The 17300-nt window shown below is 34.2% G+C and overlaps 1 protein-coding gene across 1 annotated transcript in view; it reads right to left on the reverse strand.

Annotated features, from left to right (window-relative positions):
* Positions 1–5134: 5134 nt before the first annotated feature.
* Positions 5135–17300, reverse strand: part of LOC138708875 (furin-like protease 1) — a 224089-nt gene continuing 211923 nt past the window's right edge. Inside the window, exon 12 of the mRNA XM_069839148.1 lies at positions 5135–10596. Within this exon, the coding sequence (XP_069695249.1) occupies positions 10148–10596 (449 nt within the window). The 3' untranslated portion in view covers positions 5135–10147. The remainder of the gene's footprint in view (positions 10597–17300) is intronic.

The raw sequence follows: 17300 nt of genomic DNA on the forward strand, positions 1-17300 counted from the left end.
CATATTAAAATACCTTGTTAATTGACCATACATTTCAAGTTAAAATCAACACTTCTTAACTCTACATTAAAATTCATCAAAGCTGGCATTCCTCAAGGAGTTATGATATTGCTATTACCAATTCTTTTCAAAATATTCATGGCAGATTTTCTAAGAAATCCTAATTGTAATTTCTCTCACTATGCTGATGACACTATTATACAGATATCAGATTATGACACACAAAGAGCGTACATCAGACTTCAAAGCTACAGTATATTAAAAATATGGCTCACTAACTGAAAAATCAAAGTATAATGCAAGTAAAAGTACCATGATTATCTTCTCAAGAAATTGTTCAAAAGAACTTTTTAAAATCACATAAATTACTCAATGAAGTCATACCCAGAAAATCAATAATTACGTATTTCGGCAGTATACATTAGATTAATGCTTGACATTCCGTAATCATATAAAATTTGCAAAAGCTATGTAACTTTTCTTAACTGCTGTAATTTTTATATTTGTTTATGGTACAATGCAATCAACGCAATTAAAGTTACGAATTTCCACTCCAACAATGAGAAAATGCTATTAGATTCCTAAAATAATAATTTTCAAATTAATTATAATTAGAAGCTAAATATATGGACCCAAAAATAAAAGTTTAAGCAATTTTCCTGGAAATAATGGTGTCGTAATATCATCATGGTAATCAATAAACAATTTTTTTTAGTTAGGGAATGCCAATGTTACTAGAATACTTATGCTTGATTGAACTTCAGAAGCATTGTAACATGCTTTAACTACCAATTTAACACTGTATTTACTCGAATATAATGCCCCATCGAATCTAATGCGCACCTCAATTTTTAAAGGCTTGAAATAAAAAAAAAATGTTTACTGGTGAATATAATGTGCACATGCAAAACTAGTGCGAAATTAATTTTACTTTATCCATCTACCTATCTACAGTTGCTTTAATATACCATGAGTTGTAACCACCTCATTAGCTTTACCGGTACCTCTAATTGTGTCGTTAGTCAGAAGGAGCCATCACTTAAGACGTTACCAGAAGACAAAATTCATTATCCTGATGATATGATGATAGTCGAGAATAATGTCTAACAGAATTTACGCAAGAGAGAAATTTTGACTGTAGCCCACTTCTTCAGGAACAAGATTCTTTTACATATACACACAGAAAATTGTTCACAATAGGTGACAATAGACTCATATTCACAAAATAGACTGTTGTCCCTAGACATTTATAGACACTATGAAACTTTGACAGGTGCTTTTAAGTGACCTAACATGGATTCTGGATTAAGTCTCCTAATGTATGTACACAAGAATAAAATAAGCAAAAAAGGTCAATGTCTGAGCCAAATGATAACATTCTTATCATGAAAACTCGGTTATTTAAATAATAATAATAATAATAATAATAATAATAATAATAATAATAATAATAATAATGGTAGTAATGAAGATAGTAGGCTAATAATAATAATAATAATAATAATAGAATGGTGCTTCACGATTTTAGAAATTTATACTAAATGTAGTCTAAATCAATAAATGTGAAAACAAATTAAGCTTACAGCGATTTACTATATGATACCCTGAATATGGAGGCTGATTAACAGCACATTACATAACCTATCAAAACATTATTAGGTTATACTTACCATACTGAAACACAAACAATAGTTCAAATACAAAATAATTAATTTATTTCCAAGTATGCAGTATAAAAACTGGAAATTTTGCCTTCGAAGAGGTGGAAAAATTAAAATATCTTGGAGCAACAGTAACAAATATAAATGACCCTCGAGAGAAAATTAAACACAGAATAAATATGGGAAATGCCTGCCATTATTCGGTTGAGAAGCTTTTGTCATCGAGTCTGTTTTCAAAAACACTGAAAGTTAGAATTTATAAAACAGATATTACCGGTTGTTTTGTATGGTCGTGAAACTTGGACTATCACTTTGAGAGAGGAACAGAGGTTAAGGGTGTTTGAGAATAAGGTGCTTGGGAAAATATTTGGGGCTAAGAGGGATGAAGGTACAGGAGAATGGAGAAAGTTATACAACGCAGAATTGCACGCATTGTAGTCTTCACCTAATATAATCAGGAACATTAAATCCAGATGTTTGAGATGGGCAGGGCATGTAGCACGTATTGGTGAATCCAGAAATGTGTATAGAGTGCTACTTAGGGGACCTGAAGGAAGAAGACCTTTGAGAAGACCGAGACATAGATGGGAAGATAATATTAAAATGGATTTGAGGGAGTTGGAATATGATGGTAGAGAGACTATTAATCTTGCTCAGGATCAATGCTGGGCTTATGTGAGGGCGGAAATGAACCTCCAGGTTCTGTAAAAGCCATTTGTAAGTAATACATATAAAATAGTGTTATGAGAGAGTTCGAAATGTAATTCTCGACACTGCCAAGCTAGCAGATTCTAGAAACATTTCATCTTACCAACTAACCAACTTCTCTTGGGATGCTCGAAGTAATTTAACTAGTACACGAGAAAAGAAGTGTGGAAAATCAGAGGTAAAAATGGATGAGCATTTCAGGAAATGTATGATATCATATATGATATTTTGTTGTCAAACAACCATACATATCTGTAATGGTGGACTTCCACATTTCAGGAAATATTTAAATACCGCTGTGAGAGAGATCTGTGACACCATTATTACCGGTATTTAAATAAGAAATACCAGTAGTTTCAAATTTACAAACCATCTGGTGCAAAATTATTTGTGATTGTGTTAACATGTGATGGTAACGAAAAATTCCGTGGGACTTCCCCAGCCTTTGTAAAGGGCGCACTGAAAAGAGAACTGCGCATTTTTTATGAACCGGAATGTGAAGAGTTTTATGAAAATGATACGAGTACATGCGATTTCTTAAACTCGCACTTTTGTATTTCCTTTGGATTGGACTTCATTGGCTTTAAATAATAATAATAATAATAATAATAATAATAATAATAATAATAATAATAATAATAATAATAATAATAATAATAATAATAATAATATTAGCTACATGGCCCATTCAGACACTGAGAAATGTTTCTCAATCTCAAGATTGACAAAGACGACTTTGAGTCAAATGGACTGGGAACATTACTTCAATATTGTAAAAAACGAATGCAAATCTGTAGCCATTTTAAAAGTTGGGAAGTGACAAATTTTACAAGTCATCAGCTACAAGTTTCATTGAGGTCTCAATCCAAGGAAATTTATTTTCGAGCAAATAAATGGAGATGATTCAGGTGAAAGATTTTGTATTTTTTTTTTTTTTCGGGAAATCATCAAGGAATCATATTGTAGAATTGGATTATCCACAGAGTTAATACATTCATTTTTTCTTTATTAGTTTTTAACAATGCTCTATCAACTGTATTGATTGTGAGGCACTTATGTAAAATAATTACATATCATTTTACAGGATGTACGTTACATTATTATGTACATTCCATATATAGTGTGGGCAAAACATAACGTCCTTACTTTCAGAAAGCACTCGAGGCACTCATCCCTAACCGCCTACTGTAAATATCAGTGAACAAAAGGCAGCCCTTCACTCACAACTACAGTACTGGTACTTTTATTGAAAAAATCACTCAGAAAGTTGAGTTGCAGTAGGGGTGGGTTGAGGACGTTATGATTTGTCTCAAACTACACAAATTTAAAACTGTATAGAAGTGATTGTTCATGAACATGTTCCACACCACAGGTGCAGAATCATTCACCTTCAAACAAATATAAAACCTGTGGGGTTTTTACAGAATTTCATTTTTATTGCTGAAGGAGAGTCAAAACTCTCTCAATTTCAATTTCACACACAAACACACAAGCATGCACTTACACAGATACGCAATATTACTTTTATGAAATAATTTTATCTCATAAATTTGAATGTCCACAATACTGGAATGCTTCATTTTGAAATATGGAACTGAGGTAACATAATATAACTGTGAATCACTTCAAAACTTCAAGCAACACACGTGCAGGACAGACTTCCAGATTCACTTCCTATTTCTATAAAGGAAGCAATGCAAGCAACAGGCCGAAATATTAGGCTAAAAGAAATAATTACTTACCAAATATACTTTATCCGAACTTATTTGAGAGCGGATGTGAATAAAGAAATAGCAGAGTCAAAACTGTCATAGGTAGTTCATCTTGTTCTTCGAAATAAACTTTACAATATAACGTGGTCCAAGATCACCACAATTTGCATGTTAAATGCCAGAATACAAAAGGTGTCTGTGTTCAGTACATGATATATAAGGTATGATGCTCTCGACAACATAATAAAGCCACAATAATAATATAAAATGGATTATTTGCCGTTGTTAATAGAGTTTTAAGTGTCTTTGGATTAAAATGAAAATACCTAAAGTTCATAAATGTGCATGCAAACTGTGAGAAAAGAAACAGAACCGTCGATCTTGCTAATCGATAACATCTCCCGAGACCTTAATCGCAGGTCCAATTCGTCCCAAAGGTGCTCAATGGGATTGAGATCAGGACTCTGTGCAGGCCAGTCCAACCGGTGAACATTATTGTCTGCATACCACTGCATAGTAGCCGCCGAAACATGGGGCCAACTTCCATTGTCCAACTGAGTGCCATGTTGCAAGAGGAATGGCGACGCATTCCAGTGGATATCCTACACAAACTAGTGGAGAGCATGGCTGACAGGGTGGCTGCTGTTATAGCAACAAGAGGTGGTACCACGAGGTTCTAAAGGGGCAAAAATAGTACCCAATTACTTTTAGAAAGTGTATATTAATACTATAAAATATAAAATATAGTTTTGTGTAAAAATGGTGCGTGATGTAACATTTTTGGTGTTGTTTCTGGCTTCAGCACACAAAAATACGTAAAAGAGAGCTAAAATGTTTGAAAAAGTTTTTTCATCCCATGCCTGTGTAATTAAAATAAAAAATTGTCACAAATACGATTGAGTAATGATAACGAAATTATTATGTTTACACAATAATTACAGTATTTTTATTTCCGTTAGTTTGGACATCCTTTATAAACGGAGTAGAATGATTCAGGTTTATTAATAATACTTCTGGTGTATGTTGTATAGGTACCAATATTTATTTTTAGAATTCTATTGTGAAATCGAATATTAAATGTGAGTATCTTCGAAATATCAGTCTAGAAACTCAGTCTTCCTTAAAATGATTTCTAAGGATACTTTCCCTATGATAAGGTGGTCAGAGCATAATATTAATCAAATCTCTATTTCTAATATCGACATTAAGAATGGAAGCCCCAACTTCTTGTCCCCAATTCACCAGTAAGTGGGAAATTATTTGGTGTATACATATGACTTGTCAACCCCATGACAGGCGGAATCGTCCCAGAAGGTGGTGAGTGTTTAAGACTCCCACTATAACAGACTAAGGCCTGGTTTCTTCAACCTTTGTTAAAATGAACCTAACATAGCGTTAATTAACTGTAAGTTAAAAGTATGAATTGCTGTTAAAAATATTGCGTTTCTTGAACTTTACATTTCACATTTTAACATTCTGTTTGTTAACTCTCTGTTAGGACCAGAGATTCTAGAGTTTAACCATAACCTATAACCAAGTATAGGCTCACTTCTGTTTTCTGAACTCTGACTATTGCGATTCTCGCTTGTTTCCATTGTTTGGTTCAGAGAGGATAGAAGTCTTTCTATTCTCTCAGGTTTTATTTCTGCTTCTTTCTTCGTCTGTATCACAATAGCGTGCAGCGGCATATTGGTATTGCTGTTGGAAATGGAAAACACTGGAACAAAAAGAAATCGTTTGCGTTTCTTGAACTTTACATTTCACATTTTAACATTCTGTTTGTTAACTCTCTGTTAGGACCAGAGATTCTAGAGTTTAACCATAACCTATAACCAAGTATAGGCTCACTTCTGTTTTCTGAACTCTGACTATTGCGATTCTCGCTTGTTTCCATTGTTTGGTTCAGAGAGGATAGAAGTCTTTCTATTCTCTCAGGTTTTATTTCTGCTTCTTTCTTCGTCTGTATCACAATAGCGTGCAGCGGCATATTGGTATTGCTGTTGGAAATGGAAAACACTGGAACAAAAAGAAATCGTGGGACTAATTTCTCTTCGTTCGAAAGAAATCTTCTGCTGGAAATTATTTCGCAGCATAAATCAATTAATGAGAATAAACAAACAAACGGATCTAAGTTGAAAGCGAAAAGTGAGGCTTGGCAGAAAATAGCCTACACCTTTGTATGAACTTTTGGTCTGTTAAATCACAGAAATCATCCGCTCTATTTATGTATTCATGGATATCATTTTCTAAATAATCAAGATATATAAGTTCAGCATTTAACGCACCAGCCATATTGGATACTTCTTTGCTAACAGAGAGTTAAATGATTTGACTGCATGAAATTGGGCAGTTAAATTAACATGGGTTTTAACAACCTGTTAGTACTAACAGTAGTTGAAGAAATGCTTCAACTGTTAAGTTTACAGTTAAAATGGAATAACACACTGTTATAATTTAACAGAGATTGAAGAAATCGGGCCAATAGGCATTAATGGCAGTAGAGATGTCAGTCCTACGTGCCTGCTACCTTTACCCTCAAGGAAATGTCCCTGGTACTCATTTCTGTTAGAGGCTGAGAAGACCCCAGGGCCATAGTGCAGCTGGAAGGATTAGATCAATGCAAAAATCCATGACCACATCAGGAATTGAACCCGCAATCTTCCGGCTTGTCAATGATAATTTCTCTTCACTGAAAGTTTGAAAAGTAGGTGTAGACCCTAAATATATCATTTAGCTAACAAGTAGCTGTGTATTTAGAGTTAAGATAGATACTTCTGAGTGTATATTGTGAAATACATAGCAAATGCCAATGTTAGACACCTTATCTTATAGTACAATGTACAGTTACTCATAAAGACACACAAACAAATGTGATAAAATAATGTTCTTCTCTTATAATTAACAAACTAAACCGTGAATTACCTATATTATGAAGAAAGCAATATGACAAAAAAAAAAAAAATGCACTTACACAACACACACAGTGCTTGATCTTTATCAACACAAAATTTTTGCATTCTTACTCTCAAATAAGATGGAATATTAAAACACGTGGCAATCATTCATACGGCATGATTTCCCAATATTCTTCTTGTAACCCTGTCAGTGACAACAGTTTAGGAATTCCACCTTTTTACATAATGGTTGTGAAACTATCGCTTCATTCTACCTCAGAAAATTTTCTCTATGATAATTGAAACTGAGATGTAATACAGAATGCATAAATGAAGATTGGAAAAAGAAACCCTACATCACCAGCCAAAAGTAGAAAGAGATCCTGGACATCTCAGAAGAAACACGGAAGACAGAAGAGGTATTCACATGATGATGGTGATTATAAATTGGTGATTAGTGACATCTGTTGATAAACTGAATCAACCAACAGTTTCTGACAGTGAAGAGGTTATTAAAAGATACAAAATATGTGTTATTGGATAAATATAGTAAGTGATGTATTTATAAACTGGGAATAAAGAAAATTATTATGATATAAACATCTCTCAGGTATGAATAATGCAGTTATACGACGATAAACTTCAAAGAAGTTAAGGGAGAAAGAGAAAAAGAGACGAAAAGTTGTGGTATGGACGTTCGAGAGGTGACAGATAAGGTTACCATATTTTTCGTAACTGACTTAAGGCACTTTCTTGCAAAATATGCTGGTACACAACATAAGATACTTCATACACAAAATTATTGTTTAATTTATTTTTAATCTCCTTACCAAATAGTATTTTAATGAGGAAAATAAAAGGAATTTAACATTCCAAATATCATCAATGTTTACCATTCTTGAAATTACTATCAATAGTACATTTGCTTAGGCCAGGTGCACACAGAATCAGATGTGGCGCTGCTCTTTGCGACACAACATTTTGCTTTATAGAGTCGCCAGTATGAAAGGATAATTCCAAGCCTTTGGCGTGAGACGATCTCGATAGCTCAGAGGTAGAGCGCCTGACCGGAGTACAGGAAGTCGCAGGTTCGAATCCCGCTCGAGGTTATGAAATTTTTCTTTCATACCATGGCATGATTGTGACTATAATAGCATTTAAATTCATCTCCATTAAAATGTTGAATATTTTCAGATATATCAGTAACAGGTAAATATGTCAAATTATAACCTAAATATTTAAATGAGTTTACCTGTTCTAACGTATCGGTTCCAATGCAAATTTTACTCCTAACTGGCTGTTTATCTTGGAACGCCATAATTTTTGTTTTGTTTGGGGAAATTTTCATATTGAAATTTTGTGCTATTATATTCAGGTGATGTATTGAGTATTGCAGCTCGTCTTCATTTGTAGCAAAAAGAACCTGATCATCTGCATATAATAATGTATCTAGAGTACAATTTCGGAAGGGCGGGATGTTTCCATGAATTGTTAGTCGCCAATGTCTGATGATGGAGTTGATGTATATATTGAATAAAAGTGGTGAGCGGGGGCATCCTTGACGAACTCCATAGTTTATTGGTCTCCATTCGATATGTTCTGATCCAATAATAATTTTGATAATATTGTGGTTATATAATTCGTAAATTGTTCTTATAATTGCGTTTGGAACTGAATCATCTGCCAAAATTTGAAAGAGCTTATTTCTGTCAACACAGTCGAAAGCTTTTTCGTAATCAATAAAAGCCAAGTGAGTTTCTTTATTAAATTCCCTGTGTTTTTCGATAAAAAATTATTATTATTATTATTATTATTATTAATAATAATTATTAATCACCTGGTGCTTTCATCTTATTTGAAATTTTCTCCGATATTTTTAGAAACCACATTATTGTCGTGATATGAAGGGTTCAGAGCCATAGTGGGCCAAGCGCCATTTATTAATAACAGAAAAAGCTAGGGTTAAAATTAAGTGAATACCATAGTTTGCTTGCTATATGTTTCATGAATTATGGTAATCACTTAATTTTAATCCTTGTTTTCTCCATTTTTAACAAATGGCGCTTGGCCCACTATGCCTCTGAACCCTTCATATTGTTTCCTGTACTAAAACATCTCACTTGTCCGCATTGAGCCTCCACTCTGAATAGTGTGCACTACAACACAGTAGTATCTGTAGATAGAGTAAGAGTGTAATCGTGGATGTGGCTACTCAAGCATAGGCAGTTCGCTGCAGTTATCAGACCATCTGCTCGTCACCAAGTTCAAGCATCATCCAATGCTGTCTTCTCGTGTCTGCTCATGACCGTCTCGTCACGTCTGATTCTGCATGCACCCCATCATAAGAAATCCAATGGGCGACAAGTACCAACAGACAAAATGTTGCGTCGCATCGCTCCACATCTGATTCTGTGTCCACCTGGCCGTAGAGATTTAATTATAGCACGTTTTTAAACTGTTCGTTTCAATGATGAGGCAAGAACAAATCAGAAGACATAGATTCTGGGAAAGGATGTGTATTGCTATGCATAGACGTAGAATAGGCCTACAAATAAAAAGAAATTTGGATAAATTTAAGGATAAACTTCCTCTCGAGACGTTAAGGGCAACCCAGGAACTGTCTCTGGGAAAAGAAGACGTCTGAAAATCTTAAGATAACGAAATGAAAGATCTTGTGACTGCTTAGTAAGCAAGAAGTGGCTGGGACTATAAAAGAAGGGTTCAGACCATAGTGGGCCAAGCGCCATTTATTAAAAACGGAGAAAGCAAGGGTTAAAGTTAAGTGAATACCATAATTTCATGAAGATTGACATATAATTTAGTTTTAATGTGAATACTTTACATTATTTGCTATATGTTTCATTGAATTATGGTAAGCACTTAATTTTAACCCTTGTTTTTAATGTATGGTGCTTGGCCTACTATGGCTCTGACGCCTTCAAATATAAACAACGAGATTCACAATTGGTCACTAACAGAGTTAAAACTAATTAGCTACTAAAGATTTATACACATAAAAGTTATCACAAATACTGCCTCCAGCAATACTTTCTGATGAGAGGAGAGCAATACTTCGTAGAAATGGCACTTCAACTACAGAACCTCTCCACTGATATCCTGCCTACCTCTGTAATCTAACCGACTGACTTAGATTGACTATATATTTTCTGCGTTATGAGCCATCCATCTCGCTGTCTGACAAATCATAAATGGCGCTAGCTTTGCCTCCGCCTATACTTTCTGGAAGACTAACTCCATTGGTTAACTTGCTGTAATGGTGGTGCGCTCGGCAGTTCTGAATCAGCTTGTAGAACACGATGAGGAAAAGCATGGAAAAATTAGCAGCGAATAAGACGACCATCCAGTAATACCACTTGTTGGTCGTAAGTGCAGGTAGCAGAGCTTTCGGATAGCAGTAGCTTTCAGCCTCGGAAATCTGCTGCAGCAAAGCATCCCCATAGCATGACACACACTGGTAATCGCTGGGGCCGGCACATGCCTTGCACGTGTAGTGGCAATAGGCGCACACTGACTGCGACTGGTTGCTAAGGCTGGGAAACAGGCGTTCCGGGCACACCAGGAGACATTGCCCCTCATGCAGGAACATGCCTTCCACGCACTCTGTAAATCATATCAATACACACATGTTAATTCACATATAATGAATGCTGAAAGGATAGCAATACCATCTATGCACATAATACCAATCATGTTACCGTATCAATACTTTTACAGTACTTTTTATTTTGTTTAAAAATGACTTTTTTTAAATTATACTGCAATGAGAAACACACGTTTGTGAGAGAGAACTATTCTACAAGAGTAATTGCTACAATTTCATTGGTGTTGTCAATCTTAAGACATTCACACTTGAAGGGTACACGGGAAAAACAATCAAGGTCCATCAAAAATCGAAATTGAGTTAATAATGCTATCTTATAGTGGAAAAGACGTACTATCATGTGGTCTAGCTAGTAATAAGAAATCATCGTTCTTGACATTCTACTACGTCAATTTCTATTAAAAACACACATAACAAAGTATTAAGTACTTAAACTTTAAAATTCGTTTTTCTCGAAACTTTCTAAATTGGACCTTGATCGTTATTTCCGTGTACCCTTCACTTTTCATCAGTGTTACTGTATGGTGTTTCAATATTTCCTGTGGAAAACCAAAATATTAGGCTGTGCAATTGAAACTCATACAGAGTGCGAATTAACGGGAGAATGGGGGAGATTTCACCCCCTGTTGGAAAGTTATCCCCCTTTCATAAATTCATATTAACATCCCTGCCAGGGATAACTTCTATCCCCCCTCACAATAGTACATTATGCAACGAGCCTATAATGGTAGTAATTAAGACGCGAGTACGCATGTTTGTTTATGAAACGTCTTAATTACCATTATAGGCAAGTTTCATATGACTTTTTATGCTCGACCATATTTCTAACTTGAAATTATTCATAAGTATTCATGTTATGGTTATGTAAGTGAGGAGCGGAACTGACCTGAATTGTGAGATGTGCGCAGACGCGAAAGTATTGATTTTTTCTGAGGCACGAATGTCATTGACCTTGATATAATCTAGAGAATAACATGAAGATTAGTCTTGATATAACCTGGAAACTGATTTAGAATTGAAAAACGAGATGACAAATTGAATTTATTTGAATATTATTTACAATTAACGCTAATTATTATAGTAACAGAACATAACCTTCTGCAACAGTATTGGATTTCCATCCTCCGTGACTTTTTGCTAACTGTCTTTTGATTGCATATCCAAGAATAATTTATACTTGCGGTTTTATAATGGTACAATAGTGATTTCTCATTGGCTGAACAACTGAATTATAATGAATAGGTGTACTTTAATGAGGTGCATTAAAGGGCTACTACCAGGTGTATAATTACTACATTTCGGCATGGTCGAGCATAAAATATAATTTTACTGTTTTAATACGAGTATACTTTATAAAATATAAAGTAAGCAAAGAAAATAATACTGATGCATTATCAACACCGGCAAGCTGACAACAATCAATAACTTAGGAATTACACATCTTATCTTAAGCCTGCTCATGGATATAATTATTATCATGATCAAGATACAAGACAAACAACTCAATGTGACCAAGCGTTGAGCCGTATAGAATGAGGATAATAATAATTTTATGTATGGTATTCTCTATCTAGGATTCTATCCGCCCCTGATCAGAAATCTTAATTCGCACCCTGATCACAACTATAGCAATATAGACACCGACATGGAAATACTACACATCCAGCCAAGAAAATCAGAAACTTGGCACTCTAAACAATATAAAATTTGCAAACATACAAAAACACACCCCCAACACATCCTGAGCACTCAATTCAATTTCAAAACACATACTCTTTTCGACACAATCATGAACACACGCCACCACAACAAGAAATCAGAAGATAGCGAGCGTGGGCCCATCACTAGGCTTTGGACAATGAAGGATAACACTTCGAAACTAGTAAACCAGGTAATTTCCTAAAAAGTTAACAAAATAAAGAAGTTGTAAAGTTAATCAGTGAAAATTTTGTTTCTGAGTCTGTACATCTAACTGTTCGAACCTGTACTTCCTATTTCTTATATTTATGAAAATAAGATCTTGGTAACAAACGTTCAGTGAAAAGTAAAGATTACTCCAAACTTCAAGATTTACTAAATACAGTATATGTTATAATAGAGAAACGAACTTAATGTTAACAACTCTGAGATAAGACAACCAAAATGCCACCAAATAAGAATACATGCTCCTTATTCTCTACCTCATCAACACCCACTGTTTTCTCAATTTACATCTTTAATATATCATCATTCCACCAGTTTTTCATTTGCTATAATCAATTAAATGAAAAAGATGGGCTCAATTAATATATCTGCCTGCTCATTGGTGAATACAATAATTGTTCATCTTCGTATCTGAGGACAAGTCTCACATACCACCATGATATGATTGGCAATTAACATTTTATATTCTACTTTATATTATGCTGTCAGTAAAACTAAGCAGTTGAGTTGTTAGTTTATATGCGTGCTGGAAAAGCAAATCCAGTGCCCTTGCAACGAAGCATGCAGCAAATGTGTTGCTCTTTTTTGCAGCTTCGCAATCCCAAGTAGGCCGTACCACAAAATAACATGTAAATTTTAATTTGCATTTTATTTTCAACGCACTCACAGTTATTTGCAAACTAAAAGACTGCATTGCAGCAACAAGAGAATAACAAAATTAATATAATGTTGAGGTGCTGTTGTTTGCGGTGATGATTTCAGGATGGATAATGTGAGATGATATAGTGATACTGTATATGGAAAATGGTTAAATAAACATTAAATAGTACATTATGCAACGAGCCTATAATGGTAGTAATTAAGACGCGAGTATATTTATGAAACGAGCGCGAGTTTCATAATTTTCATACGAGCGTCTTAATTACCATTATAGGCAAGTTTCATACAACTGTTTATGCTCGACCATATTTCTAACTTGAAATTATTCATAAGTATTCATGTTATTCTTATCTGACTGGGGAGCGGAACTGACTTTGTGCAATATCTCGTAAATTGTGAGATGTACGCAGACGCGAAAGTATTGATTATTTTTTCCTAGAAACAAATGTCATTGACCTTGACATAATCTAGAGAGTAAAATAAAGATTAATCTTGATATAACCTTGAAATTGATTTAGACAGTGAAAAACGAGATGACAAATTGAATTTATTTGAGTATTATTTACAATTAACGCTAATTATTATAGTAACAGAACATAACCTTCTGCGACAGTATTGGATTTCCAGCCTCCGTGACGTTTCGCTAGTTGTCTTTCGATTGCATATCCGAGAATAATCGATACTTGGCTTTCATATTGCTACAATGGTGTTTTCTGATTGGTGGAACACCTGAACTTTAATGAACAGGTGTACTTTAATGAGGTCCATTAAAGGGCTGCTACCAGGTGTATAATTACTACATTTCGGCATGGTCGAGCATAAAAGAAAATTCAGCAGCTCTGAGAAGTCCTGTTTTATGGTGATTCTGTTTACCACACATCTCACACAGATATAAATGGACATTAAACAACAACTCATCTGGAGAAAAGATGTTGCCTTACTGAATAGCTGCTGGCATGAAGGAAGAGAAGGTAGAGGTGAGTAAAAAGAAAAAGACAGTAATGATGATCATGATGATGGTGATTGTAGTGATGATGAAGATGGAAAGGAAGGAGAGAAAGAAGTGAAAGAAGCCATGAAAGAGGAGAAACAGAATATGGCAAGAAATGAGAGGGGGAAAAGGATAAAAATAGTAAAAAGGGATGGAAGACGAAGATGGGAAAGAAAATTAAGAAAATTAAGATGGACAAAAGAAGAAGAATAAATAGTAGTAGTATTCTATTTAATGAAACTTTTAACTCCAGAAGTTATTTAACATGGACGAGAAATAGCAAAAAAAGTTTGCCCAGAGCTCTCAACAAAGGACAGAATGCTGTAAATCTAAGACATGGATTTCTCAGCTCTATTTCCTTCTCAAAGGAAATCATGCTAAGGATTTTGTTGCATTTAAGGTCCATCGTCCTTGGCCAGGTTTCAACCCAAGACCCTTGGATCTAATAGATAGTTAGCAAGGTAATTGCTAGGTCACTGAGAATGACAAGAAAAAGAATAAGATGGTGATTATGAAAGAAGAGAAAGGAAAAGAGCAGGAGCAGAAGAAGAAAAAGAAGAAATTTAATGAAGTAAAAGATGTGGTAGTAATGATGTTGCATTATTTCGTGGCAGAAAATATAAGCAAATTATCTGTTACCGGTAATGTAATTTATGAAATACTGATAATAATGTACAATATGATATCAAAAATTAATTTTAAGAGAGGTTATGACACAAGTAAAAAATTAAAGGTATAATATTGATAAATAAAATATATAACTAAACAAAATTAAACTTAAAATATTTAACTAGTTACTTTTGTCCCAGAGATGGAACCAGTTGGTTGTTAAGTTTGCTGTACCTGGATATTTGTCTTCGCAAATTGAGGTCCGTTATTACCTAGCAACACTCACACAGAACAAATGTAGCCTAATACATTAACCCTTTCGTGCAATTTCTTGTACCAGTATGTATTTGGTTAGGTATAATGTCTATCCAGTAAATTAGAAGACAATCATTTTTCTGAGGAATCATCAATAAACCAAGGTACCAACGTAAATATTCATGCCTAAGAACAATGTCTAAATGATATCGCCTAAGAAACAAATACATCAGCCAAGCACCGAGAAACATAATCACTAAGATATACAATAATTTTTATTTTTCACTTAAATCAAGAAAACTAGGTGCAAACAAATGTTAGCAAACTGCAGAGGTTCCCAAATTATATGCTTGAAACATTACATAACCATCACATTCCCTTCTTGAAAGTAACATATCTTAAATAATCCATTTTGAATCTTTCGTACACTACTTTTAACACTTTAATATAAATAATTAACTGGCGAACTTACTCATGTTAATTATGTAAGCATGTGCGGCTTACAGCTGTTTCGGTGCTGCTTGACACCATCATCAGAGCCTTCTGGATCTTGGCGTCATTTCGACATCTCTGCCTGTTGTGTGGGTGCGTTCGTGTGATGAAGAATTGAGTCAAATAGTGTGTGTGTTCTGAAATTGATCTGTGTGTTGAGAATTTGATTAGGGTGTATTTTGGTGTGCCTGTATATTTCATATTGTTCTAGTGTGTTGAGTTTTTGGTTTTTGAGTTGTATGTGTGGGATTTCCATGTCTGTATTTATGTTATTGTATGTATGGTTGGCATTAGTTATGTGTTCGGCATATGTAGATGTACTGTGTCCTCCAACCATACATACAATAACATAAATACAGACATGGAAATCCTACACATACAACCCAAAAAAACAAAAACTCAACACACTACAACAATATGAAATATACAGGCACACCAAAATACACCCTAATCAAATTCTCAACACACAGATCAATTTCAGAACACACACATTATTTGACTCAACTCTTCATCACACGAATGCACCCACACAACAGGCAGAGATGTTGAAATGACGCCAAGATCCAGAAGGCTCTGATGATGGTGTCAAGCAGCACCAAAACAGCTGTAAGCCGCACATGCTTACATAATTAACACGAGTTAGTTCGCCAGTTAATCAATTATTTATATCTGAAATAAATTTAATTTTGTGTGCGGTATACTTTTGTTAGTCTTACGCTTTGAACATTAAAAAAAATAAAATACTTAAATGTAACTGATACACTGAGCGAAAGTTAACATAGTGAGATTGGAGATTTCAAAATATTCTTTCCTAGATTTGTTTAAACAGAATGCCTTGCTCTGTGGTGTCCATTTGTCAGGAAATTCATCTCATATTGGTATAATGCAAGGAAGAGAGGAGATAAAGAAACTAACCTTCTAAGCCAATGCACCATTTTATATACAATTTCCTATGAGAGTCGTATTTTAAAATGTATTGGAAATATTGGTTACCGGTATCTTTAAATACCAGTACGTAAAAAAAATAAATTAATAATAATAATAATAATAATAATAATAATAATAATAATAATTCTGAATGAGAAAATGAAATTGAATCAAACAAATTCAAAATTCTTTCACATCTATTATTTACTATTTAAATAACATTGAGTACGGTATATGGGCTACAGACTAGAATGACAATTATTTTATAATTTCGAACATGATAAGATAACGGACATGAATTATTTCCCCAGTAGAGGTAACTTGGTTCTATTAATAGAGTGACATATTAAGGACTGCAAAAGTTTATAGGTGGACGAAGATTTTTCATCTCACTATAACTTTCAAAACGACTCTAGGGTCCTCTCAGCCCCCTATAGCAATGAAAGCAGTGACTTTTGTAAGAATAAAGGCAGCCGGAGCGTGATGCTGATATGACTCTACCTTGCTGTCTCCTGTATACAAAAATGACAAATATATGGACACTGTTACTCAATTATTACTCAAGTGAAAATAAGGTATAAATAAAGGTAAACTAAAATCTTTATCTCTTGCAGATAGCAATGCTTAAGTTTTATATAACTTACTGTATATATATATTTTTTTATTTTCAAAAAGTCGCCTGTCCAGGCATCCTGGGTTGTCAAAAACACAGAATAATATATTACAAGAATAATAATTGATTACAGTAACTGATAAGCAAACATTCTCATGGCGTCGGATAAAAAAAGTTAATTTTTTTTTTCTTCCACCATATTAATAATGTCAATACAAGTGCTTATACAAATT

The sequence above is a fragment of the Periplaneta americana genome, chromosome 11 (assembly GCF_040183065.1).
Source record: "Periplaneta americana isolate PAMFEO1 chromosome 11, P.americana_PAMFEO1_priV1, whole genome shotgun sequence".
NCBI lineage: Eukaryota > Metazoa > Arthropoda > Insecta > Blattodea > Blattidae > Periplaneta > Periplaneta americana.